The 25,999-nt window shown below is 40.4% G+C and overlaps 1 protein-coding gene and 1 long non-coding RNA gene across 3 annotated transcripts in view; one reads left to right on the top strand and one right to left on the bottom strand.

Moving 5' to 3' along the window:
- Positions 1-24,802, top strand: part of CD163 (CD163 molecule) — a 34,688-nt gene extending 9,886 nt beyond the window's left edge. Inside the window, exons 7-17 of one of the 2 annotated variants that reach the window (XM_029205561.1) lie at positions 7,447-7,761; positions 7,859-8,173; positions 8,547-8,639; positions 8,718-9,032; positions 10,151-10,471; positions 18,280-18,588; positions 18,947-18,982; positions 19,186-19,293; positions 20,531-20,626; positions 21,618-21,753; positions 24,580-24,802. In XM_029205561.1, coding sequence (XP_029061394.1) covers positions 7,447-7,761; positions 7,859-8,173; positions 8,547-8,639; positions 8,718-9,032; positions 10,151-10,471; positions 18,280-18,588; positions 18,947-18,982; positions 19,186-19,293; positions 20,531-20,626; positions 21,618-21,634 — 1,925 coding nt within the window. In that variant the 3' untranslated portion in view covers positions 21,635-21,753; positions 24,580-24,802. The remainder of the gene's footprint in view (positions 1-7,446; positions 7,762-7,858; positions 8,174-8,546; positions 8,640-8,717; positions 9,033-10,150; positions 10,472-18,279; positions 18,589-18,946; positions 18,983-19,185; positions 19,294-20,530; positions 20,627-21,617; positions 21,754-24,579) is intronic. The other variant, XM_029205559.1, reaches the window with a different exon arrangement.
- LOC114885562 lies at positions 17,888-19,255 on the bottom strand. Its single transcript, XR_003791138.1, has 3 exons — positions 19,176-19,255; positions 18,788-18,940; positions 17,888-17,952 (listed from the first exon to the last, which is right to left on the bottom strand). It is a non-coding gene; the product is annotated as an uncharacterized LOC114885562 (long non-coding RNA).
- Positions 24,803-25,999: the final 1,197 nt, after the last annotated feature.

Genomic DNA, 25,999 nt, shown 5'->3' with positions numbered 1-25,999 from the left:
GTGTTTGGCATGGGGTAACTGGCTGCAGAGACCAGGGGTGTCCCAGGACTAGTGCTGTTTCACTGTGGGTTGAGCCAGGTTCTACAATGGGTGATTGCAGAGCCAGGGTTCTCAGATCTAGTGTCATACTGCTGGTGGGTGGAGCTTTTTCCTGACATGGCTGGCTGTGGGTTCCGGGGTGTCCCAAAGCTAGTGTTGGCCTGCTGGTGAGTGGAGCTGGTTCCTGGGGCAGATGGCTGAGAGGTCCAACATGTCTCAGAGTTGGTGTCCACCTGCTTGTCAGTGGGACCAATGTCCAAGGGATCCTGGGGCTGGTGCCCACCTACTGATGCATGAAGCCATGTCCTGGAGCTAATGCCAGCCACTGGAAGGCAGACCGGTCCTGGGGTCCCAGCTATAGGGCCCAGGAATCCCAGAGCTGGTGTTGGCCTGCTGATGGACAGGGCCAGGTCCCAGAGGTGCTGGTACTGGCCTCCTGGTGGGTGGGCTGTGTCCTGACAAGGCAGGTTGTGGGGCTACGGTGGTCCTAGGGCTGGGGTCTGTCCACTGGGGGATAAGGCTTGTCCCAGGGCCAGCACCAGCCCTCTGGTGGGTGGAGCCGGGTCCCAGGGGCTCTGGCTGCAGGGCCCTAGTGGTCCCTGTGCTAGTGCTGGCCCACTGTCATGTGGGGCTGGGTCCTGAGCCCTCTGGTGGGCAGGGCCATGTTCCAGGGTAGCTGTGGGCTCAGGATGTCTCAAGGAAGCCTGCCTGCTGGTAGGGGCAGTAGTGGGGGAGGGGTGTTGCTGCCTGATAAATTGGTTGGTCTCACAGTACTGGTGCTGACAGGCTGGTGAGTGGGTCTGAGTCCTGGTGCTAATAAGCTAAAGAGAGGATTCCAAAAATGACTTTTTCTAACACCAGTATCCTTGTGGTAGAATGAGCTCCCCAAAACGACTGCTGCCAGTGTCTACGTTCTCAGGGTGAACTCCAGTCACCTCCTGCCTCTCTGGGGGGCTCTCCAAGATCAGCAGGTGGATCTGACCCAGGCTCCTTTCAAATTACTGCTTCTGCCCTGTGTCCCGGAGAGGGTGAGATTTTGTGTGTGTCCTTTATGAGTGGAGTCTCTATTTCCCACAACCCTCAGCTCTCCCAAAAGTAAGCCCTGCTGGCCTTCAAAGCCAAACGTTCTGGGGGTGCAGGACCCCTGCGCTTGTCTTCCTGGTGCAGGATCCCTGGGCTGGGGATCCCGATATGAGACTTAACTTCTCAAGTTGGATGCTTAATTAACTTTGATTCTTTCCTGTTTATTAATATAACCATTTGAGGTTATAGGTTTTCCACTGAGTGTACCAGTAGCTATATCGTATAATTGATGAATTGATGCTCTGTGAATCTGGGACACAGAACTTCCTATGACTGTTATGTGGTCACTGTGAATTGCTCTTTTTAGTATTATAAGGTTTCCATCTTTTATGGTTGAACATTTCTTTTTTTCTGGCTATGCCACACAGCTTGTGGGATCTTAGTTCTCCGACCAGGGATTGAACCTGCGCCCTCGACAGTGAAAGCGAGGAGTCCTAACTACTGGACGGCCAGGAAATTCCCCCAAAATTTTTGTTCTGAATCAAATTTGTCTGATGTTAATATCTCACCTGTTGCTTTATTTTCTATTCTCTTACTTTCAGCCTTTACAAATAATTTTGTTCCAGGTGCATCACTTGTACTCATAATAGAATTGGGATTTATGTTGAAAAGGACTCTGATAGAGTTACTTTTTTGAAATGGGAGATGTATTTGACCTTAACTTAGTCATATTATGCGTTATTATGTTGTCATAATTATATATGACATAATATTTATTGTCGTGTAATATGCTACAACTGAAAACATATTTCACTCTATGACCTTTATGGGGCCTTTGCATGTGTTTGGGAATGTGTAAGCATGTTTGTATGTCTGATAATTTCCTTCTAAATTTAGAAAGGGTTGTCTATTTTCCTATTAATTTATTTTATTTAATTAGTATGAAGTTCAGCTGCAACTACAAGAAATACCACCTGAGTGGCTAAAGAAAAAAAATTTTTTTTCTCATTTAAAGTAAGTCAAATAGGTAAGAAGTTTAAGGCTGTTTGGGTGGTGCTGTGGTCACCAAGAAACACCTAGAGTTGTTCTTCTGCAGTAATTTATCAAATGCTACTGGACAAGGATAATGAGTTGCCCTGCAAGTGACGAAATTTGTTGGTGAGCCAGTTAGATAGACCAGGTTCTGCCCTCTGAGAAGCTGCTCTCTGCGTGCTGTCCTTCATGAGCCCAGGTGCTCTTCTCAGGGCAGTACTTCCTAGTGCGTCTTTCTCATAGTCAATTCTAAGTTCAGTTTGGAGAGTTTACCTGTCCAGGGGCTGCACAGCTTTCACAACCCACTCTCTGCTGATACTGATTTAGGGACCCTTGGATTTTGCTTTTAGGGTTGAGTAATCATTAGCCAATGTCGGCTGCCCTCAAAGTCAGCAAAAAATTCTCTCCAAACTTAGTAGTCTGTTTGCTTTAATCCAATGCCATGTGAAAGTAACAACAAAGAATAAATTACGTACTTTGATCTATCCTGTGACCAGGCCCTTCCTCTTAATTTATTGGCCACTCCCTCACGAAATTAGTATTTATCCTTCCATTTCTTCTTGCAGTCTAGCTTCTTCTAGACTGAGCTTACCTCTCTCTTTAGTGTTAAAAGTGGCAAGGAGGATTCATGCCATGTCAACATTCTGATATTTCTCTTTTTTTATACCTTTATAAAAGTATACTTTTCTTTTTTTACACTTTTCCCAGTATGTTCTCAAAGTTTTCGGGTTTAGTAAGCACATGGTTTTCTTTTCAAGGTGACATTTGTCCAAATATCTTACCATGGATAACATGACTTATTAGTGCTCCAGCCTACAATATCTGAGTCATTAGTATATTCTGCCCATGAATTCCATTCAACCACATCCAAAATTTAGGTTTTATTACTAGAGTACCTCGCTTACGATAACACATTCTGAATTATTTAGGATTCTATTAAGCCGCCTATAATAGAAATCGCAAATAGCATAAATCTGCAACTTAAGGTGGACCCCTCTTTACAAAATTATATTTTTGTTTGCTATCTGCCGTATGTGCACTTTGCTTCCTTTTGTAAACTCTCTTACTATATTTCTGTAGCTTTTTGGAAGCTCTTCTATTAATACTTATTTTGGGGCCTAGATTTTAGCTCTCTCCTTGTTTTTCTAGAAATAGAGTTTGTAATTTTATTTTTTGATTTACTTGATACTTTCAGAAGATTTCCAGGAAAAAAATTATGGAAATACCATCTCTGTGCCTGTCAAGTTAAAACTACGAATTCCATAATCTGTTCAAATTCTTAGACTTTTATAAAGCACAAGGTTTTATGGCTGATAGGGGCCAGAACTAAGTAAAGCTGGAAGACTAGAAAGACAAAGTAACAATTTATCCCTGACACGTAGTTTAGACAAGCCAGCTACAAAGAAGTCTAAGAATTTTGGCCACAAAATTGCTTTGAATCCCGGACATTTTGTTTGTGATGACTGTATATTTGCTGTAGAGGACATCTGAACCTAAGAAATGGTTCATTTGAGTTGTGTTTTATTTTACTAAAGTCTAAAAAATAATTTTGAAACTAGAATGATTTATACTTCTTCAGAGTCTGGAAAGGAATAAATGATGAAAATGTATCAATGCTTCTTTAAAGCATATTGTGTATTTTATCTATTACTAAACAAAAGGAAGTAACTCTAATTAATTATTTCTTATATTTGTTCTTTATTTCTCCATTTCTTCATTTATTCATTTCTACAGAAAGAAATGGGTACAGATTTAGTTATTGATGTCAGGGAAAGTTTAGCTTATTGATTAAAGGAGCTAAATCCAGGCACAAAAATTCAATTAATGGCTTTTATGTTAAAATGCACTCATAGGTTTAACAGGAAAAAAAAATCCCTTAAAAGGGTAAATTACCAATATTCTAACCATGTACACAGAGTAAATGGTATAAGAAAGCCAATCTGTGGTACAGATTAATGTGTTACAAGCAGATTCATGAAATAAAGGCTGAGGATACAGTCTCCAAGACATTTCTGGGTGGAAGAATTTCTCTTTTGCCCTGAACTCAAATATTTTGTGACAAAGGAAATAAGAGGATACTTACAGAAGGGACTTGTTTTCAAGTGCTTCACAAGTTTTCACCATTAAAGAGAAAGTTATTTGTTTTTGCTTTATTTTGGTTGGGGGGAGGTTGTTTTTTCACTGGTTGTGTTTTATTTTGTTCGAGATTGATCTAGATGAGAGAGCAAGAGGTTAAAAGAAAGCTGAATTTGGCTCAATCTAAGAAACTGTTTTTATTCAAAGGTTTAGGTCTGTCCAAAAGTGGAATAGGATTATATGAATATTAGCTAATGATATCTTGGAGGAATTTCATGCTCAAATAATGATTCAACAAGATTAAATCAAGGACTTGACTCAAGAATCTCATTATTTGTGTTGTAGAGGCATTATTTGCTTTAAAGTCTTAGCTGTGTTTAGAAAGCAACGTGTTCTTCAACTCAAATTTGGATAGAACTTGCTTTGTACATATTTACTGGATAAGTGGTGAAAATTTTGCATGCTGAGTTATTCTATGCTTCTATAATAGAGAATATAGTCAGATCTAGAACACTCTAGGAAATTGGCGAGGGCTGATAGTATATCTGTGTCATGCTGATAGTAATGTTGAGGGATCGTAAAAATTAGTGATATTTAACAGCAGGCATCGCTAAAAGACTTATGCCTTTTAGAAAGTCCAATTTATATGCATTTCCTTTCTTTCCTCTCTTTTAAGATGAATTAAAGGAAATAGTTTGTATCTTGCACGTAACTTGAATTACCGCTGAGTATGTTAAAAGAAAGTCACACTTATCTTGATGAGTGTGCTCTCAACCCGGCAAAGAATGTCCTTAGAACCTGAGCCCCATTTCTTCAGCTCTATTTCTGGTGTGTCTTTTCTTTACGTTTTAAATTCCAACCATGGTAAATTATCCATAATTTCTCAATTACATCATGCTATTTCATGACTGTATTCCTTAAATGCCATATCACACATTATTTACTTGGCAAACTCCTCATCTTTTTATCAAACTCAGTTCAGGTTTAATAGAGCTGGTGACTCCTTCATTTGTTAGTTTTGTATCTAAAATATGTATCTAGTTTTGGACTCAAATTATTATTTGAACATGTGTATCCTCTACTAAATTATGTGTTCTTGAAGGAGAGAGCAATTAATGAGAAACTGAGCAGCCTTGAAAAGAAGTAATTTTTTCCCAGGTACATAAGGTTGGGAAATACATAAGTAGAGAGAAAAGTGTCTGCAGAGGTACAGAAGCTTGAGAAAGCACATTTAGGCTGAGGTATCCGGTATGATTGGTAGAGTAATAGATGTTAAGGCTTTTCAGGTGACATCATAGAGTATTTTCAAGTATGTTAAGAAAACAATGCTTATTATCCCCCCTTAATTTGAATAGATGGGTGATATTGGGGAAGCTGCCAAAGCTCTCTGTGCTGCAATTTCCTCAAAAGAAAAAAATGGTGATAATAATATCTACTCCCTCATGGGAATTACACAGCAAGTGATCAATACACGTTAGCTACTGTGGTTATGATTATTAGTAGTAGTATTAGAATTATCTATCCTCACTGATAGACTGAACTCTGTGCTCATCCAAATGCCTAAAATATTGTAGGTTCTTAATAATATTTGTTAAAAAGATAAATTATTATATAAGTAGTAAAGAAACACCGACTTACCTTGAAGACAAAGAAATTACGTGAAAATATTTGAACTTTAATAATACACTCATGGTCATGGTGTAGATTTCTTGGAAAGACGATTTAGAAGCTAGGAGACCACTTAGGAAGCTATTGCAAAAGTCTACATGACAGGGCATCCCTGGTGGCACAGTGGTTAAGAATCCGCCTGCCAATGCAGGGGACACGGGTTCGATCCCTGGTCGGGGAACTAAGATCCGACATGCCGCGGGGCAACTATGTCTGTACGCCACAACTACTGAGCCTGCGCTCTAGAGCTCATGAGCCACAACTACTGAAGACCATGTACCTAGAGCCTATGCTCCGCAAGAAGACAAGCCGCTGCAATGAGAAGCCCGTGCACCACAACGAAGAGTAGCCCCCGCTCGCCGCAACTAGAGAAAAGCCCGGGTGCAGCAACGAAGACCCAACGCAGCCAAAAATAAATAAATTAAATAAATAAATAAAAAGTCTGCATGACATATGATGACAGATTACATCAAAGTAACTATAAATATGGAGGGAAAATATGCTGGAAGACTGACACATACTGGTGGCTTCTTCATGTGCAGTGTATTGTAGGGGATCACGATTCTAGGCTCTCTAGTACACTGCCTGGCTTCAAATCCTGGCCCTTCGCTAATTTGCTGTGCGACCTTAACAAATTACTACAGTTCTCTATGTTTTAGTTTCCTTGTCTGTAAAACTGGAATGTTATTAATAGTTATACCCTAAGGCAATTGTAAGGATGAAATAATGTTTGTTAAATACTTACTAAAATGCCATATATATATATATATATATACACACACAAGATAAGTGTTCACTTTAATATTCACTACTATCATTATTACCATGTTTTATGGGGAGATATAAAGGGGGTTCAATTTCAGGTGATTCTAATTTGGTCCTGGACACCATTAATTGAGTAAGGAATACAATGGGGTTGTCAGTACATAATTCATTCCATTTTGAACACCTTAAGTTCCAGATGTCCAAGTAGATCTGCTTATACATATAAATTTAAAGAGAAATGTATAGATGAAAACATATTTATTGGCAGTTAAGAGAAGATGTCCATTGAGAAGATGAGAAAGGAGGATAGAACTTTGGTTGGGGAACACACGAAAGATTCTGATAAAGCACTGTCAGGAAGGAAGGAGGAGAAAACAGGGAAAAGGAGCATCTCGGGTCAAGTGTGACAGGGAAGAAGAGGTCTGCTGTTCATTTTGGAAGCAAGAAGTGTTGATATATTAAAAATCCTTACCTAGAACCATTTGAAATGGTTGGGGCAGACCGCTTGGGTGAAGGACTGCATATAGGGCTAAAAAGTAGAGAGAATGGACACCCATTATCTGTGGTCTCCAACGTGATGCTTAATATAGGCAAAATACTGAAAGGAAAGAGTAATCATGCTCCAGGAATTACAGGTTCCAGGAGGCAAAGTTCCAGAATTGTCTCCGATGAAGTGGTCCAATGAAGGATGGGGAGGTCTGGAATTTGCTAAGCCGAACTCTAGGCAGAAAAGCCAAGAGGGGAGAATAGCTTCCCTTTCTCACTTTTCACTCGCTGCCTCACTCTCATCATGAAGGCAAATCTTGGAATCATGTTCTCTCTCACTGAAATATTATTTTTCAGCCCACAGGGAACCCAGACTAGTCGGAGGGGACATTCCCTGCTCTGGTCGTGTTGAAGTGAAACATGGCGACACCTGGGGCACCGTCTGTGATTCTGACTTCTCTCTGGAAGCGGCCAGCGTGCTATGCAGGGAATTACAATGCGGCACAGTCGTCTCTATCCTGGGGGGAGCTCACTTTGGAGAAGGAAACGGACAGATCTGGGCTGAAGAATTCCAGTGTGAGGGGCACGAGTCCCATCTTTCACTCTGCCCAGTAGCACCCCGCCCAGACGGGACTTGTAGACACAGCAGGGATGTTGGAGTAGTCTGCTCAAGTGAGACCCAGAGCACATGTTCAACGTGTTCCCATACTGTGAAGAGGGTAGGGTTAGGTAGTCACAGACTTCTTTTTAAAGCCCTGTCTCCTTTCAGGATACACAGAAGTTCGCTTGGTTCATGGCAAGTCCCCATGTGAGGGAAGAGTGGAGCTCAAGATTCTTGGGACCTGGGGATCTCTCTGCGACTCTCACTGGGACATGGAAGATGCTCATGTTCTCTGCCAGCAGCTTAAATGTGGAGTTGCCCTTTCTACCCCAAGAGGAGCACCTTTTGGGAAAGGAAGTGGGCAGGTCTGGAGGCACATGTTTCACTGCACTGGGACTGAGAGGCACATGGGAGATTGTCCCATGACTGCTCTGGGTGCATCGCTGTGTTCTTTGGGGCAAGTGGCCTCTGTAATCTGCTCAGGTAAGAGAAAAAGGGCAGCCAACGATGAGCCTCTCCCACGGTGGTGTGCCTTAAGAGAGGGCATAACTATAGCGAAGAACAGAAGTAAAAGGGAGTGATCCATTTTGAGGGATCATGAGAAGTGTGCCAGAATATTAACTTCATTTATCTTTTTAGAGGGAAAGTAAACTTAATTTTCATGGGCCTCATAATTATTTAGTGCTTAACCATGTGCCTTCTCAGAGTACCTGATTCATTCCCAGCCTGGTTGACCCATCCACCTTTCTCTAAAGCTATGTTTGTCCTAGCTCACCTATTGAACACTCCAGCTGACCTCCTTTCGTCACCCCAACTTTTTGTATCTCTTGTGACTGATGACGTTTGGTGTTTGCAGGAAACCAGAGTCAGACGCTACCCCCGTGCAATTTATCATCCTCGGACCCAACAAGCTCTATTTTTTCAGAAGAAAGTGGTGTTCCCTGCATAGGTAAGAATCAGTGACCAGTCTATGAAAATGATCTCAAAATCCTTAGAAATGCATTTATATTTTATTTTCTCTTTGCAGGGAGTGGTCAACTTCGCCTGGTAAATGGAGGCGGGCGTTGTGCTGGGAGAATAGAGATCTATCATGAGGGCTCCTGGGGCACCATCTGTGATGACAGCTGGGACCTGAATGATGCCCACGTGGTGTGCAAACAGCTGGGCTGTGGAGGGGCCATTAATGCCATCGGTTCTGCTCATTTTGGGGAAGGAACAGGGCCCATCTGGCTGGATGAGGTGAACTGTAATGGAAAAGAATCTCGTATTTGGCAATGCCATTCCCATGGCTGGGGGCGGCACAACTGCAGGCATAAGGAGGATGCAGGAGTTATCTGCTCAGGTAAGTTCTGCATAATTACAATTGATTATAATTGTATAAGAAAGGACTGAGGTGGGGCAAAGGGTAGTGAAGGATATTAATCTGAGCAAATTCCCTAAAATACAGGTTCAGAGGGAACGCTTGTGAGATTCGGGCTGCCAGAAGTGTGGATTTGATGAATTAGTGCTACCTCATGTGCAAGGTAGTATTATATCAGAAAGAGAAAAATTCAGAAGTGAGTTTGCATATCATGAAAATGACAGCAAAACTAATCATAATTTCTTTTATGAACATATGTGGAGCTGGATGTTGGGTAAGGATTTAGTGCACTGCTTGATGATAGCTGTATTAATAAAGTAGATTAAAAAGGACAGCAGAAATACATTTGGTGCTACATTCTACAGAGAAGAAGATAATCACCATGCCCAAGTAATTTTTAATGACAGATAAATTACCATAACAGGACACTGCTCTTGTTTTGTATACATGGTAAGATTTTAGAAAGCATTGTGAAGTACAGAAATGTACTCAGTTGTAGTGTATGGGAAAAAAAGAGTTCTGTGACTTAGGGAAGTGAAAAATTCTGTGCGCCAGAAGAGATTTTGCTATCAATCACATTCAGTGACGTAAATCTGGTACAGGACATACACAACAAAATTGTGAAGTGTCAGAAAGGGAAATATTTCATTTTAAGGAAATGTATATAAAACATTGGTTTTAGTGGCTGAGTATCTCAATAAATTTTAACTATCAAGGACAACTGCCAAAAAATGAACAGAATAGGGTTAGAAAGCTAAAAGTACAGTAATTTAGGGAGAAAAAAATCCAAACTACGTAATTCATAAAAGGCTCTGAGCCTTTGATTAAGATTTAGAAGTCAACTTAGAATCACTGTTGGCATTTTAAAGAGGTCTCTAATTACAAAATCCAAGACTAGAAAACCAGAAATATTTATAGAACAAATACTATATTTTAACAACATCTACCAAATCATCCAGAAGTTTCTAAAGAATTACTAGAATGAAATTACTAATGTATCGTACCTATTTTTAAATCCATTCTCACATCAGAGTAAAGGGAGAGAGTCCTCTGAATCTTCAGAAAAGATTTAAAACTGCTAACTCTGTATCTCACCCCAGAGTTCATGTCTCTGAGACTCATCAGTGAAACCAGCAGAGATACCTGTGCAGGACACCTGGAAGTTTTTTACAATGGAGCTTGGGGCAGCGTTGGCAAGAGTAACATGTCTGCAGCCACGGTGGGAGTGGTATGCAGGCAGCTGGGCTGTGCGGACAAAGGGAGCATCATCCCTGCATCTTCAGACAAGACGATGTCCAGACACATGTGGGTGGACAATGTTCAGTGTCCTAAAGGGCCTGACACCTTATGGCAGTGCCCATCATCTCCATGGAAGAAGAGACTGGCCAGCCCCTCGGAGGAGACCTGGATCTCGTGTGCCAGTGAGTATCCGTTGGACTGTATGAAACTTCCATTCTGTAGCTCCACTAGCATCTTCTGATCTAACTAAGCAAGAATGAGTAAACTTTGGTTAATCCTTATTCTACCTGGATAATGTAATGGGTTGTATTTAATTTGGCCTGTAGGTACTCAGGATCAGTGATCATTTCCCCAAAAACTATCATACTCTGACGGTCTTCTCAAAGTTTTATTCAGTTGCTATCTCTGTGAACAAGTGAGGAGAAGAGAATATGTAATTCAGCATTTGACTATTGAATTGCCCCATTTTTCTTTCAAATAGTATCTCGTTACACTTAATATAAAGCAGTCAGAAAGATCAATCCTGAATTATTTTCCCATTCTACACCTTTTTAAGCTGGAAGAAGATTTCTATCTACCTGGCAGTTTGAGAGAATTTAACATTATATATTTACAATGTTAACTTTATCTATTTGACATTTCCTAAGTCACACTAACATTCTTTTTTAAAAAATTTTATTGGAGTATAGTTGACTTACAATGCTGTGTTAGTTTCACGTGTCACACTAATATTCTTACGTCCAGGATGAAATACACCCAGTTTGCTGGAGGGACATATACTTTCATAAAAGATGAATTTTGTAAAAATGTAAAATTTAGGGCTTCCCTGGTGGCACAGTGGTTGAGAGTCCGCCTGCCGATGCAGGGGACACGGGTTCTTGCCCCGGTCCAGGAAGATCCCACATGCCGCGGAGTGGCTGGGCCCGTGAGCCATGTCCGCTGAGCCTGCGCGTCCGGAGCCTGTGCTCCGCAACGGGAGAGGCCACAAAAGTGAGAGGCCCACGTACCGCAAAAAAGAAAAAGAAAAAAAAAAGTAAAATTTAAAATACACATTAAATAAGCAAAGTTTTAAAACAGATTTTTTAATATCATAATCCTTTTATTTTTAAACATCTTTATTGGAGTATAATTGCTTTACAATGGTGTGTTAGTTTCTGCTTTATAACAAAGTGCATCAGCTATACATATACATATATCCCCATATCTCCTCCCTCTTGCATCTCCCTCCCACCCTCCCTATCCCAACCCTCTAGGTGGACACAAAGCACCAAGCTGATCTCCCCGTGCTATGCAGCTGCTTCCCACTAGCTATCTATTTTACATTTGGTAGTGTATATATGTCCATGACACTCTCTCACTTCTACCCAGCATACCCTTCCCCCTCCCTGTGTCCTAAAGTCCATTCTCTACGTCTGTGTCTTTATTCCTGTCCTGCCCCTAGGTTCTTCAGAACCATTTTATTTTTTTATTCCACTTATATGTGTTAGCATACGGTATTTGTTTTTCTCCTTCTGACTTACCTCACTCTGTAGGACAGACTCTAGGTCCAACCATCTCACTACAAATAGTTCAATTTCGTTTCTTTTTATGGCTGAGTAATATTCCATTGTATATATGTGCCGCATCTTCTTTATCCATTCATCTGTCAATGGACACTTAGGTTGCTTCCACATCCTGGCTATTGTAAATAGAACTGCAATGAACATTGTAGTACATGACTCTTTTTGAATTATGGTTTTCTCAGGGTATATGCCAAGTAGTGGGATTGCTGGGTCATATGGTAGTTCTATTTTTAGTTTTTAAGGAACCTCCATACTGTTCTTCATAGTGGCTGTATCAATTTACATTTCCACCAACAGTGCAAGAGGGTTCCCTTTTCTCCACACCTGCTCCAGCATTTGTTGTTTCTAGATTTTTTGATGATGGCCATTCTGACTGGTGTGAGATGATACCTCATTGTAGTTTTGATTTGCATTTCCCTAATGATTAGTGAAGTTGAGCATTCTTTCATGTGTTTGTTGGCATTCTGTATATCTTCTTTGGAGAAATGTCTATATAGGTCTTCTGCCCATTTTTTGGACTGGGTTGTTTGTTTTTTTGATATTGAGCTGCATGAGCTGCTTGTAAATTTTGGAGATTAGTCCTTTGTCAGTTGCTTCATTTGCAAAATATCCTCTCCCATTCTGAGGGTTGTCTTTTCATCTTGTTTATGTTTTCCTTTGCTGTGCAAAAGCTTTTAAGTTTCATTAGGTCCCATTTGTTTATTTTTATTTCCATTTCTCTAGGAGGTGGGTCAAAAAGGATCTTGCTCTGATTTATGTCATAGAGTGTTCTGCCTATGTTTTCCTCTAAGAGTTTGATAGTGTCTGGCCTTACATTTAGGTCTTTAATCCATTTCGAGTTTATTTTTGTGTATGGTGTTAGGGACAGTTCTAATTTCATTCTTTTACATGTAGCTGTCCAGTTTTCCCAGCACCACTTAATGAAGAGGTTGTCTTTTCTCCATTGTATATTCTTGCCTCCTTTATCAAAAATAAGGTGACCATATATGCATGGGTTTATCTCTGGGCTTTCTGTCCTGTTCCATTGATCTGTATTTCTGTTTTTGTGCCATACCATAGTGTCTTGATTACTGTAGCTTTGTAGTATAGTCTGAAGTCAGAGAGCCTGATTCCTCCAGCTCCATATTTCTTTCTCAAGATTGCTTTGGCTCTTCAGGGTCTTTTGTGTTTCCATACAAATTGTGAAATTTTTTGTTCTACTTCTGTGAAAAATGCCATTGGTAGTTTGATAGGGATTGCATTGAATCTGTAGACTGCTTTGGGTAGTATAGTCATTTTCGCAATGTTGATTTTTCCAATCCAATAACATGGTATATCTCTCAACCTATATGTATCATCTTTAATTTCTTTCATCAGTGTCTTATAGTTTTCTGCATACAGGTCTTTTGTCTCCTTAGGTAGGTTTATTCCTAGGTATTTTATTCTTTTTCTTGCATTGGTAAATGGGAGTGTTTTCTTAATTTCACTTTCAGATTTTTCATCATTAGTGTATAGGAATACAAGAGATTTCTGTGCATAATTTTGTATCCTGCTACTTTTCCAAATTCATTGATTAGCTCTAGTAGTTTTCTGGTAGCATGTTTAGGATTCTCTATGTATAGTATCATGTCATCTGCAAACAGTGACAGCTTTACTTATTCGGATTCCTTTTATTTCTTTTTCTTCTCTGATTGCTGTGGCTAAAATTTCCAAAACTATGTTGAATAATAGTGGTGAGAGTGGACAACCTTGTCTTGCTCCTGATCTCAGTTTTTCACCATTGAGAACGATGTTGGCTGTGGTTTTTCATATATGACCTTTATTATGTTGAGGTAAGTTCCCTCTTTGCCTACTTTCTGAAGGGTTTTTATCATAAATGGGTGTTGAATTTTGTCAAAAGCTTTTTCTGCATCTATTGAGATTACCATATGGTTTTTATCCTTCAGTTTGTTAATATGGTGTATCACGTTGATTGTTTTGCGTATATTGAAGAATCCTTGCTTTCCTCGGATAAACCCCCTTGATCATCGTGTATGATCCTTTTAATGTGCTGTTGGATTCTGCTTGCTAGTATTTTGTTGAGGATTTTGTTTTGTTTTGTTTTGTTTGCGGTATGCAGGCCTCTCACTGTTGTGGCCTCTCCTGTTGCGGAGCACAGGCTCCAGACGCACAGGCTCAGCAGCCATGGCTCACAGGCCCAGCCTCTCCGTGGCATGTGGGATCTTCCTAGACTGGGCCACGAACCCGTGTCCCCTTCATCGGCAGGCAGACTCTCAACCACTGCGCCACCAGGGAAGCCCTCTCATAGCATTTTGGTCAGAAAAGATACTTGATACGATTTCAATTTTCTTAAATTTACCAGGGCTTGATTTGTGTCCCAAGATATGATCTATCCTGAAGAATGTTACATGAGCACTTGAGAAGAGAGTGTATCCTGTTGTTTTTGGATGGAATGTCCTATCAATATCAATTAAGTCCATCTTGTTTAATGTGTCATTTAAAGCTTGTGTTTCCTTATTTATTTTCATTTTGGATGATCTGTCCATTGGTGAAAGTGGCGTGTTAAAGGCCCCTACTATTATTGTGTTACTGTCGATTTCCCCTTTTATAGCTGTTAGCATTTGCCTTATGTATTGAGGTACTCCTTTGTTGGGTGCATAAATATTTACAATTGTTATATCTTCTTCTTGGATTGATCCCTTGATCATTATATAGTGCCCTTCTTTGTCTCTTGTAATAGTCTTTATTTCAAAGTCTATTTTGTCTGATATGAGAATTTACTCCAGCTTTCTTTTGATTTTCATTTGCATGGAATATCTTTTTCCATCCCCTCAATTTCAGTCTGTATGTGTCCCTAGGTCTGAAGTGGGCCTCTTGTAGACAGCATATGTATGGGTCTTGTTTTTGTATCCATTCAGCCAGTCTATGTCTTTTGGTTGCAGCATTTAATCCATTTACATTTAAGATAGTTATCAATATGTACATTTCTATTACCATTTTCTTAATTGATTTGGGTTTGGTATTATAGGTGTTTTCCTTCTCTTGTGTTTCCTGCCTAGAGAAGTTTCCTTAGCATTTGTTGTAAAGCTGGTTTGGTGGTGCTGAATTCTCTTAGCTTTTGCTTGTCTGTAAGGGTTTTAATTTCTCTGTCAAATCTGAATGAGATCCTTGCTTGGTAGAGTAATGTTGGTTGTAGGTTTTTCCCTTTCATCACTTTAAATATGTCCTGCCATGCCCTTCTGACTTGCAGAGTTTCTGCTGAAAGATTAGCTGTTAACCTTATGAGGATTCCCTTGTATGTTATTTGTTGTTTTTCCCTTGCTGCTTTTAATATTTTTTCTTTGTATTTAATTTTTGATAGTTTGATTAATACGAGTCTTGTCATGTTTCTCCTTGGATTTATCTTGTATGGGACTCTCTGTGCTTCCTGGACTTGATTGACTGTTTCCTTTCCCATATTAGGGAAGTTTTCAACTATAGTCTCTTCAAATATTTTCTTTTCTTTCTCCGGGACGCCTATAATTCATATGTTGGTGCATTTAATGTTGTTCCCGAGGTCTCTGAGACTGTCCTCAATTCTTTTCATTCTTTTTTCCTTATTCTGCTCTGCGGTAGTTAATTTCCACTATTTTATCTTCCAGGTCACTTATCTGTTCTTCTGCCTCAGTTATTCTGCTATTGATTCCTTCTAGAGAATTTTTAGTTTCATTTATTGTGTTCTTCATCATTGTTTGTTTGCTCTTTAGTTGTTCTACGTCCTTGTTAAACATTTCTTGTATTTTCTCCATTCTATTGCCAAGATTTTGGATCATCTTTACTATCATTATTCTGAATTCTTTTTCAGGTAGACCACCTATTTCCTCTTCATTTGTTTGGTCTGGTGGGTTTTTATCTTGCTTCTTCATCTGCTGTGTATTTCTCTGTCTTCTCATTTTGCTTAACTTACTGTGTTTGGGGTCTCCTTTTTGCAGGCTGCAGGTTCGTAGTTCCTGTTTTTTGTGGTGTCTGCCCCCAGTGGGTAAGGTTGTTTCAGTGGATTATGTAGGCATCCTGGTGGAGGGAACTGGTGCCTGTGTTCTGGTGGATGAGACTGGATCTTGCCTTTCTGGTGGGCAGGACCACATCCGGTGGTGTGTTTTAGGGTGTCTGCAATCTTATTCTGATTTTAGGCAGCCTCTCTGCTAATGGGTGGGGTTGTGTTCCTGTCTTGCTAGTTGTTTGGCATAGGGTGTCCAACATTGTAGCTTGCTGCTCATTGAGCGGAGCTGGGTCTTAGTGTTGAGATGGAGATCTCTGGGAGAGCTTTCACCGTTTGATATTACGTGGAGCTGGGAGATCTCTGGTGGACCATGTCCTGAACTCAGCTCTCCCACCTCATAGGCACAGGCCTGACTCCTGGCTGGAGCACCAAGGGCCTGTCCTCCACACGGCTCAGACGAAAAGGGAGAAAAAGAAGAAAGAAAGAAAAAAATAATAAAATAAAGTTATTAAAATATCATTAAAAATTAAAAAATTATAATCATGAAAGAAAGAAAGAAAGAAGAGAGCAACCAAACCAATAAAGAAATCCGCCACTGATAACAAGTACTAAAAACTATACTAAAAACAAACAAACAAAAAAGACGGAAAGCAGAACCCTAGGACAACTGGTAAAAGTAAAGCTATACAGATAAAATCACACAAAGAAGCATACACATACACACTCACAAAAAGAGAAAAAGGAAAAAGCAATGTATATCTATATATAAAGAAAAAGGAAGAGAGCAACCAAATCAATAAACAGATCTACCAATGATAATAAACTGTAAATACTAAACTAAGGTAAACATAAAACTAGAAACAAATTAGATGCAGAAAGCAAACCCCAAGTCTACAGTTGCTCCCAAAGTCCCCCTCCTCAATTTGGGATGATTCGTTGTGTATTCATGTATTCCACAGATACAGGTACATCAAGTTGACTGTGGAGCTTTAATCCGCTGCTCCTGAGGCTGCTGGGAGAGATTTCCCTTTCTCTTCTTTGCTCTCACAGCTCCCAGGGGCTCTGCTTTGGATTTGGCCCCGCCTCTGCGTTTAGGTCGCCAGAGGGCGTCTGTTCTTCGCTCAGACAGGACGGGGTTAAAGGAGCCGCTGATTTGGGGGCTCTGGCTCACTCAGGCCGGGGGGGGGGAGGGGTACAGAGTGCGGGGCGGGCCTGCGGTGGCAGAGGCCGGCGTGACGTTGCGCCAGCCTGAGGCGCGCCGTGCGTTCTCCCGGGGAAGTTGTCCCTGGATCCCGGGACCCTGGCAGTGGCGGGCTGCACAGGCTCCCCGGAAGTGGGGTGTGGAGAGTGACCCGTGCTCGCACACAGGCTTCTAGGTGGCGGCAGCAGCCTTAGCGTCTCATGCCCGTCTCTGGGGTCCGCGCTTTTAGCCGCGGCTCGCGCCCGTCTCTGGAGCTCGTTTAGACGGTGCTCTGAATCCCCTCTCCTCACGCACCCCGAAACAATGGTCTCTTGCCTTTTAGGAAGGTCCAGACTTTTCCCCGTACTCCCTCCTGGCTAGCGGTGGCGCACTAGCCCCCTTCAGGCTGTGTTCACGCTGCCAACCCCAGTCCTCTCCCAGCGCTCCGACCGAAGCCCGAGCCTCAGCTCCCAGCCCCACCCGCCCCGGCGGGTGAGCAGACAAGCCTCTCGGGCCGGTGAGTGCCGGTCGGCCCCGATCCTCTGTGCGGGAATCTCTCCGCTTTGCCCTCCGCACCCCTGTTGCTGCACTCTCCTCCGCGGCTCTGAAGCTCCCCGACTCCGCCACCCGCAGTCTCCGCCCGCGAAGGGGCTTCCTAGTGTGTGGAAACATTTCCTCCTTCACAGCTCCCTCCCAGAGGTGCAGGTACCGTCCCTATTCTTTTGTCTCTGTTCTTTTTTCTTCTGCTGTACCCAGGTATGTGGGGGAGTTTCTTGCCTTTTGGGAAGTCTGAGGTCCTCTGCCTGCATTCGATAGGTGTTCTGTAGGAGTTGTTCCACATGTAGATATATTTCTGATGTATCTGTGGGGAAGAAGGTGATCTCCACATCTTACTCCTCCGCCATCTTGAAGGTCTCTCCTTTATTGGAGTATAATTGCTTTACAATGGTGTGTTAGTTGCTGCTGTATAACAGAGTGAATCAGCTATACATATACGTATATCCCCATATCTCCTCCCTCTTGCATCTCCCTCCCTCCCACCCTCCCTATCCCACCCCTCTAGGTGGTCACAGAGCACCGAGCTGATCTCCCTGTGCTATGCGGCTGCTTCCCACTAGCTATCTACCTTACGTTTGGTAGTGTATATATGTCCATGCCACTCTCTTACTTCATTCCAGCTTACTAAAACAGAGATTTTTAAAAGAGTTTCAAATCTCTCTTTTCCCCTGTGACCTCCTGGGAGTTTTATCTTCTCAGAAATGATCTAGGTGTCTCTCTCTGGCTTTTCAGACAAAATAAGACTTCAGGAAGGAACCACTAATTGTTCTGGACGTGTGGAGGTCTGGCACGGAGGTTCCTGGGGCACAGTATGTGATGACTCCTGGGACCTTGACGATGCTCAGGTGGTGTGTCAACAGCTGGGCTGTGGCTTAGCTTTGGAGGCAGGAAAAGAGGCGGCGTTTGGCCAGGGGACGGGGCCCATATGGCTCAATGAAGTGAAGTGCAAGGGGAATGAGTCCTCCCTGTGGGATTGTCCTGCCCTGTCCTGGGGCCACAGTGACTGTGGCCACAAGGAGGATGCTTCTGTGAAGTGCTCAGGTGAGTGCAGGGAGTCTGGATTGAGCCTGGAATCTCTGGCAACAAAGAGAGGGTGGGCCGTGGAGTGCATTATGGAAGGCCTGGAAGTACCAACCCAGGGATCTAGTGGGGAAAGAACCATGTATGTTTCAGTCTGAAGAATGATGAAAACATGTGTTGTTATACATTGGCCCTCACCGAGGACAAGCACATAACTTACATGTATCCGTGTGCAGAGAGACGAAAAACTAGGTGCCTCTAGTTTTGGGTGGGAAGGAGTAATTTTCTTGGTTGAGAGGCTAAAGCCTCAGACAGGACACAGACATAGTGGTTTCATATATTACTCCCAGAACTGAGTCTCTCCTCTTTTCTCCTACAGAAATTGCAAAGAATGAAGGATCACTAAACGCCACAGGTATCCAAGGGGATTACGAGCATGGGGCTAATTGTCTGCATTGTTTAGAATCCCTCTTATTAAGATACTTTGGGTCCGAAGTTCTGAGGGTTTGAAATTTACTTCAGCAATCCTGTATCTGACTTAAGAGAGGGACAGTAACTGGTGACCCAGGTCTTTTAGCTAAGACGTTATTACCTCTTGTGATGTTTACCTGTGCTCAGGTCGCTCATCCGTTGTTGCACTTGGGATCCTTGGGGTCATTCTGTTTGCCTCTCTCACCGTCCTCCTCTTCTGGATTCAGAAGCGAAGAGAGAGACAGCGGCTTACAGGTCTGGGCCAAATTATGTTGTCTCTAACATTTCTATGGGATAAGAAGTTTCTTGGGATAATAAAACCAAAAAAAATGAGATTCAGGTATCAAGTGGCCAGAAAGAAGAAACCTAGTAGAGATCTAAGCAGTTTCCCAGAAGAGGGAACAAGAATTCAGAGAAGAAAAGGGGCACTGCTTGTACTGATGATCGCTATACATTATCTACATGTATAATTGGGACATTACAGAATTGATAGTTTAGAATGAGTATGCTTGTACGGTTCAGGATGACCCCTTTATTGCCCAAACATTTATTTGCTCCTACTATATACTTATTACTAATTTCACTGTTCCGTCAAGAAATGTGCTAGGTTCTGAAGATGGTTCAGACTCGGATAATCAAGTGTTTTTGTCTTCGTGGAATTTCCAGTCTAGTGGAAGAGATATATATGTAAACAAATAAATTGCAATGTATTATTGTACAGTATTATGAATAAGGAACAAAGGGGCACAGAGAATAATTTACTGAAAGGGGAAGGGGAGTATTGGAGGCTTCTAGGAGGTTTTGAGACAAATTTTGAAGATAGAGATCAAAGAACTGGGTAAAGTGCATTCCAGGGAAAGAGAAAAAAATGTACGAGTGTAGAGAAGCTTAAAGGATGGAACGTTTGTTTTGGGGGGAAGTAAAAGTTGAGTTCAAGGAGAGAAGCTCCTGATAAGGCTGAAGAAGAGGGAGGAAACAAGTAATGAAGTTCTGTATTGCCCAGTAAGAAGGTTAATAGTCATTAAAGAGTATAGTGTAGGGGAGCAAAGTAGTCAGGCAGGCTCTTACAAAGTTCTGTTTGGCAATGGGATGTCTGAGGGGTTGAAAGAAAACCACGTTACTGACAAGGATAGGATTTTGAAATTGTTGAGACGAAAGATGAAAAGGACTTTATAGTGAGAATGAAAGGGAAAGGATAACTTTTATAAAGATGCTAGATAAATCTCCAGTGAATTACAGAAGACTGCTGGCTGCCTTGGGGGAAGAAACTGGGTTGTTATAAGATGGCAACTGGGGACGCGGTTTAGCCTCACCCTGTTACATTTGAGTTTGTGGCATCGTGAGGGTAAAGCTTGGTAGTAAAATGGAATGGAAACAAGACTAGGGCATGGGTCATGATTAGCTGTGTTTGCACTGCTGGGAAAAAGCACACATAGGGAAGGAAAGTTTTATTATGGCCCTCTGATCCCTAAACTACAACCTCTGTTGCCAGTTTCCTCAAGAGGAGAGAATTCTGTCCACCAAATTCAATACCGGGAGATGAATTCTTGCCTGAAGGCAGATGATCTGGACCTACAGAATTCCTCAGGTCTGTGAGTTCTTTGACGGTCTGTGGCCCTGGGGTTCAGACCAGTAGCTGCAGTTGAAGCTGAGGCATTCTACTTTACATAGTAGTGGAAAGAAATCTCAGACATAATAGGAAGTCTGTGAGGTACAAAAGGAAGAAAAGCAGGAATGAACTAAAAATTATTCTTAGAGAACATAAAAACTGTAGTCAAGAGGAGACCTCTGGCTAAGAGGTCCATGATTATTTCTGACAGAGGAACCATGTGGTAGAATATTATGACTTGGACCTCTTTTTATTAAAGCAGAAATTAATCTTCTAAAAGTTAAACTTTTCATATCTCTTTCATAGTTTCTTCCATTCCCACTCCCTGCTACTTTCCTTTCTCTAACATATTTATTATATTTTTCTAAATGTTTAAACTTTCTATATCTTCATCCCATCAGAAGCCATCCCTATTCACAGGACTAGCCTTATTTCCCATTACATAATAAGTCTTTCTTTGTCCTCTGACTTCTATTTAGCACCAATTCTACCTCTAGGAAGCGTAACTCTCCTAGGTTTTAAGAAATATCGCAATAGCCACTTCCTCTATGAAGGCTCAGTGCCTTCTCAATAGTCCTTACCTTCTGAGAGGGACCTGCCTCACTTCTTCAATCCAAGGGATTTGGTATTTGCCAAAACTAACGCAGGGAAATATATATAAGGTGTAGGAAAGACTTTCTGTGCCTCTTAAATCACACTGTTTGTCTTCCTAATTGTGAACATTGTTTTGTTTTGTTTTTAACGTCTTTATTGGAGTACAGTTGCTTTACAATCGTGTGTTAGTTTCTGCTGTATAACAAAGTGAATCAGCTATACATACATATATATATATATATATCCCCATATCTCCTCCCTCTTGCGTCTCCCTCCCACCCTCCCTATCCCACCCCTCTAGGTGGTCACAAAGAGCTTCTAAGGCACTTGAGGGGAGGTCTGATTTATTTCCCAGTAATTATTTTCTTCTTTTCAGAAAATTCCAATGAGTAAGATGGTTTTAATGATGCTGGACTAATTTCTGTGTCTAAATCTCTTCCTATTTCTGGATGAAAAAAGGAGACCACTCTGAGGTACAATGAAAAGGAAAATGAGAATTATAACCCAGTGAGGTGGGTGAGAAGAATTTATTCATCATTGTTCAAAACAGATTCCTTTTGAGAATTGAGAACACCTCTGGTATTAAAAAGAAAGAATGTATATACACATATATTTCCATATATATGTTTATGTTTGTATGTATATCCATACTCAGAATATGCAACAACTTTTTATAAATATGACTCTTGTCCATCGCTTAGTTACATATATTTTAAGCAATAGCAATTGTACATCATGTTGCTAAGGAGAAGCTGGGTAAGTAAATATAAATAACTTTTCTAAAGATACAATGAGTCATTTCAGAAAAGAGATAAGACATATCTACAGTTGCATAATGCCTGCTAGGGTAAAGATAGTATAAGATACTATAGGAGTATAGAAAGCTTGACAGTTTGGAGACAGTTTGGAGAGATTGTGAAGATGTGATGTTCAAGATAAACATCACACGACTGAAAGATAGACCATTCTAGGGAAAGGACATAGCATGTACAAAATGTGGCATAGAAGAGAATCACACCTTTGGGGAACAGTACGTTTTTCATTCAAAAATATATTATGTTAAAAAAAATATTGAACATATTTGTGATGACAAGTGGTGTCCCGAGCACTGAAGATACAGATAAAAAAGATGCTATTGACGATGGCATGATTGTTTAATGAAAGATCTCACAGTCTTTGTGTGGGAGTGTGGAGAGGCTATGTGGAGGGAGGGGAGTGATGAGAAGCTAGGCGGGGAAGGCTGGGTAAAGCCCCATGACAAATGGTCTTATCTGTTGTATTTCATGTTCATACTTTATTTTAGGGACTGTTGGGGAGATGGTGGGCTTTGGAAGATAAAGCTGGGGCAAGATATGATCAGATTTGCATTTTATAATTTGCTTTCATGAGGAACGTGTAACAAAAAAAGTGAATTAAGGCAAAAAATTTAAGTTATACATCAAAAATAAAAGATGGTGAAATGAGTTAGTAGGTACATCTTCTATTTTTTTTAATTAATTAATTTATTATTTATTTTTGGTTGCACTGGGTCTTTGTTGCTGCGCGCAGGCTTTCTCTAGCTGCGGTGAGCGGGGGCTACTCTTCATTGCGGTGAGCGGGCTTCTCACTGCGGTGTCTTCTCTCGTTGCCGAGCACGGGCTCTAGGTGCACGGGCTTCAGTAGTTGTGGCACATGGGCTCAGTAGTTGTGGCTCTCGGGCTCTAGAGTGCAGGCTCAGTAGTTGTGGCACACGGGCTTTCTTGCTCCGCAGCATGTGGGATCTTCCTGGACCAGGGCTCGTACCCATGTCCCCTGCATTGGCAGGTGGGTTCTTAACCAACTGTGCCACCAGGGAAGCCCCACATTTTCTATTTTTTAAAACGATTTTGGGAGGACTACACATTTGGAAATGATATATGGCAAAAGTATGGGGTTTTTTGTAGGGATATTTTACATGACATATGAGAAATACAGATTGAGACAGAAAAAATTTGGAATTCTTAAAGGTACATAAATGTAAAGTGTAATATATTGTATACACATACACATAGAGCTGTTATAAATTGTATACAGGATAAAGTGTTAATATATGTATACAAAACATATATAGTATTATATATATATATATATACATAAAACCAATTGTAAAGACATCTAATAAATAATTGGGCAAAGTTATGAAAAACGGTTCACAAAAAATGAATTTTAAATGACTACTAAATATTTTTAAAATGCTCAGGTTCACAGTATGTCTGGGAAATTCAAGTTATGATTAACAATGAGATATTGCTTTATATAAATCAGACAAACAAAAATTTAAAACAGCACCAATATTTCTTGTTGGTGGGAATACAGAGAAAAATGTGATTTCAAACATTGCTGTTGGAAATGAGAAGTGTGGTAGCCTTTGGAGAAAGAAATTTGGAAACTTCTATTAATTTTTTTTTTAAATACTTCACGGATCCTTTGATCCAACAATTCTACCCCTAAAAGTTTCTTCCATACAGATAAAGCTATTAGTATGTAAGAACAAATATACAAGGGTTCCTTTTTGCAGCCTTGGTAGCACTGCCCAAAAGCTGGAAACAAAATGAATGCCAATCAATGGGGTAGTGGCTGGAAAAATTATAGTGCAGCCAACTAAAAAAGGAAAAATCATGCACAAAATTTAATAATATGATTCCAAGTTTGTGTTCATGTTATTGAATACAATTAAACATAATATTTACATCTATAAAATTATCCTGTGTATACATGTAAAGAAACATTAAAAAATTCTAACAGATTGTAAACTAAGGACTGTGAATGACTTTTTAAAAAATTTTTATTGGAGTATAGTTGCTTTACAATGCTATGTTAGTTTCTACTGTACAGCAAGATGAATCAGCTATACATATACATATATCCCCTCTTTTTTGGATTTCCTTCCCATTTAGGTCACCACAGAGCATTGAGTAGTTTTGATAATCTCAAATATATGAATATTATTCTGATGTAATAAATAATGATTAAACTACCTTTTCCTTAAAGAGTAATCACTACTGAGCCACTGCTTCAGAATCACATGGGGGTGCTTTTAAAAATGGCATTTCTGCACTGTAGTTCTCTGGAATAGAAAGAATTCTTACACACACTGAAGTTTGAAAACCTTTGCATTTAAGTTTTCTGTTCAGGAAAGTAGTATGATTTTTAATATATGTGAGTGAGCGAGCATGTGTGTGTGTGTGTGTGTCTGTGAGAGAGAGAGAAAGAGAGCGAAAGAGACCAAGGGACAGATGTAATACATTATATTACATTATAATGTAATTCTTCTAGCATGTGCGTATGAAAAGTAACACTTTTTCTATTTATGTCTTTAGTTCAGCATTTAAGATACCTTGATGAAGACCAGGACTATTGAATGAGCAAGAATCTACCTGTATACTGAAGATTACAGTACAGTCCTTTGTCTCCCAGTATTCCGAAGACCGCTGATGAATTTCTAAAAATTAAATTGGTGAATGTGACTACTAAAAATTGTATGCAAGACTTTCAAGGGTATTAAAAGGAATACCCTTTTAATAAATAAATAAAAAGGAATATTGCTGATTTGAATTTGTCTTCATTTCTTGTTCTTGATTTTATGAATTTCTGAATGGGCTTTCTGACTTTTTTAGGATTTTATAAATATGTATTTTTATTTGACAATGTTTTCATTTGCATGTATCTTTTTCTAGTTTGGTTTAAATAATAATTTTCTTCTTATTACCACATCAAACATTTTTCCTATACTTTTTTAATGAAGGGAAAGTTAATGATTTTTGAAGGTTTTATTAATAACGTACGGTTATCTCTACAACGCATAACGCTCTTGGGTTCTTTCATTTCTTTCTGTCACTGTAACTCTGATCACTGACAAAAAATGCACAGCAAAGCCTGCTAAGGGTACAAAGACTCAATGGCTCACTTCCTCGTTTCTTAGGGCAGCATAACTAAAGCTGAAATGAATGCATAAATTATGTCTTTTCTATATAAATATACCTCTTACAGTAAAAGTTTATATTTTACTAAAAATCACTTATCCATGTAACATATTAATATAAAGAAAGGTTAACATTTAAAGAAAGATATATAGTAATTCAAGACTGTTTAGAGTTTACTGACTTGTTAAATATCCAAGTGTTAGCTGCAACTCGATTTCTAATCCTTTCTCAGTATTTGAGTACTGCATGCACCCTTTTCTAGCCCTTAGGGCTTCAAAGCAACTATCATGTAGAAACATGACATTTGTCTCATTTCCCTTTTCTTTTGCACCTCTCGTCAATTTCAAAGACAGATCTTCCTCGACTTACAATGGGGTTACCTCCTGATAAACCCGTGGTAAATTGAAACTACCCTAAATCGAAATGCTTTTAATACTCTTAACCTCCCGAACAAGATAGCTTAGCCTAGCCTACCTTAAATGGGCTCAGAACGCTTACATTAGCCTACAGTTGGGCAAAATCATCTAATACAAAGCTTATTTTGTAATGTTGAATATCTCACATAATTCATTGAATGCTGCACTGAGAACGGAAAATGGAATTGTTGTCTGGGTACAGAATGGTTGTTCGCCCTCGTGATGGTGTGACTGATTGGGAGCTGTGTCTCGCTGCCACCACTGCCCAGCATCACGAGAGTATCCAGCAGCATGTCACTAGCCTGGGAAGAGATCAAAATTCAAAACTAGAAGTACAGTTTCTACTAAATGTGTATTGCTCTGTCTCACCTCTACACGTGCTTGGGTCCTTTTATCCTTAA

This window comes from Monodon monoceros, unplaced genomic scaffold (genome assembly GCF_005190385.1).
Source record: "Monodon monoceros isolate NGI ecotype Baffin Bay Population unplaced genomic scaffold, NGI_Narwhal_1 Super_Scaffold_6, whole genome shotgun sequence".
Classification (NCBI taxonomy): Eukaryota; Metazoa; Chordata; class Mammalia; order Artiodactyla; family Monodontidae; genus Monodon; species Monodon monoceros.
The sequence above is the reverse complement of the archived record's forward strand: the minus strand, read 5'-3'. Positions and strand labels throughout refer to the sequence as shown.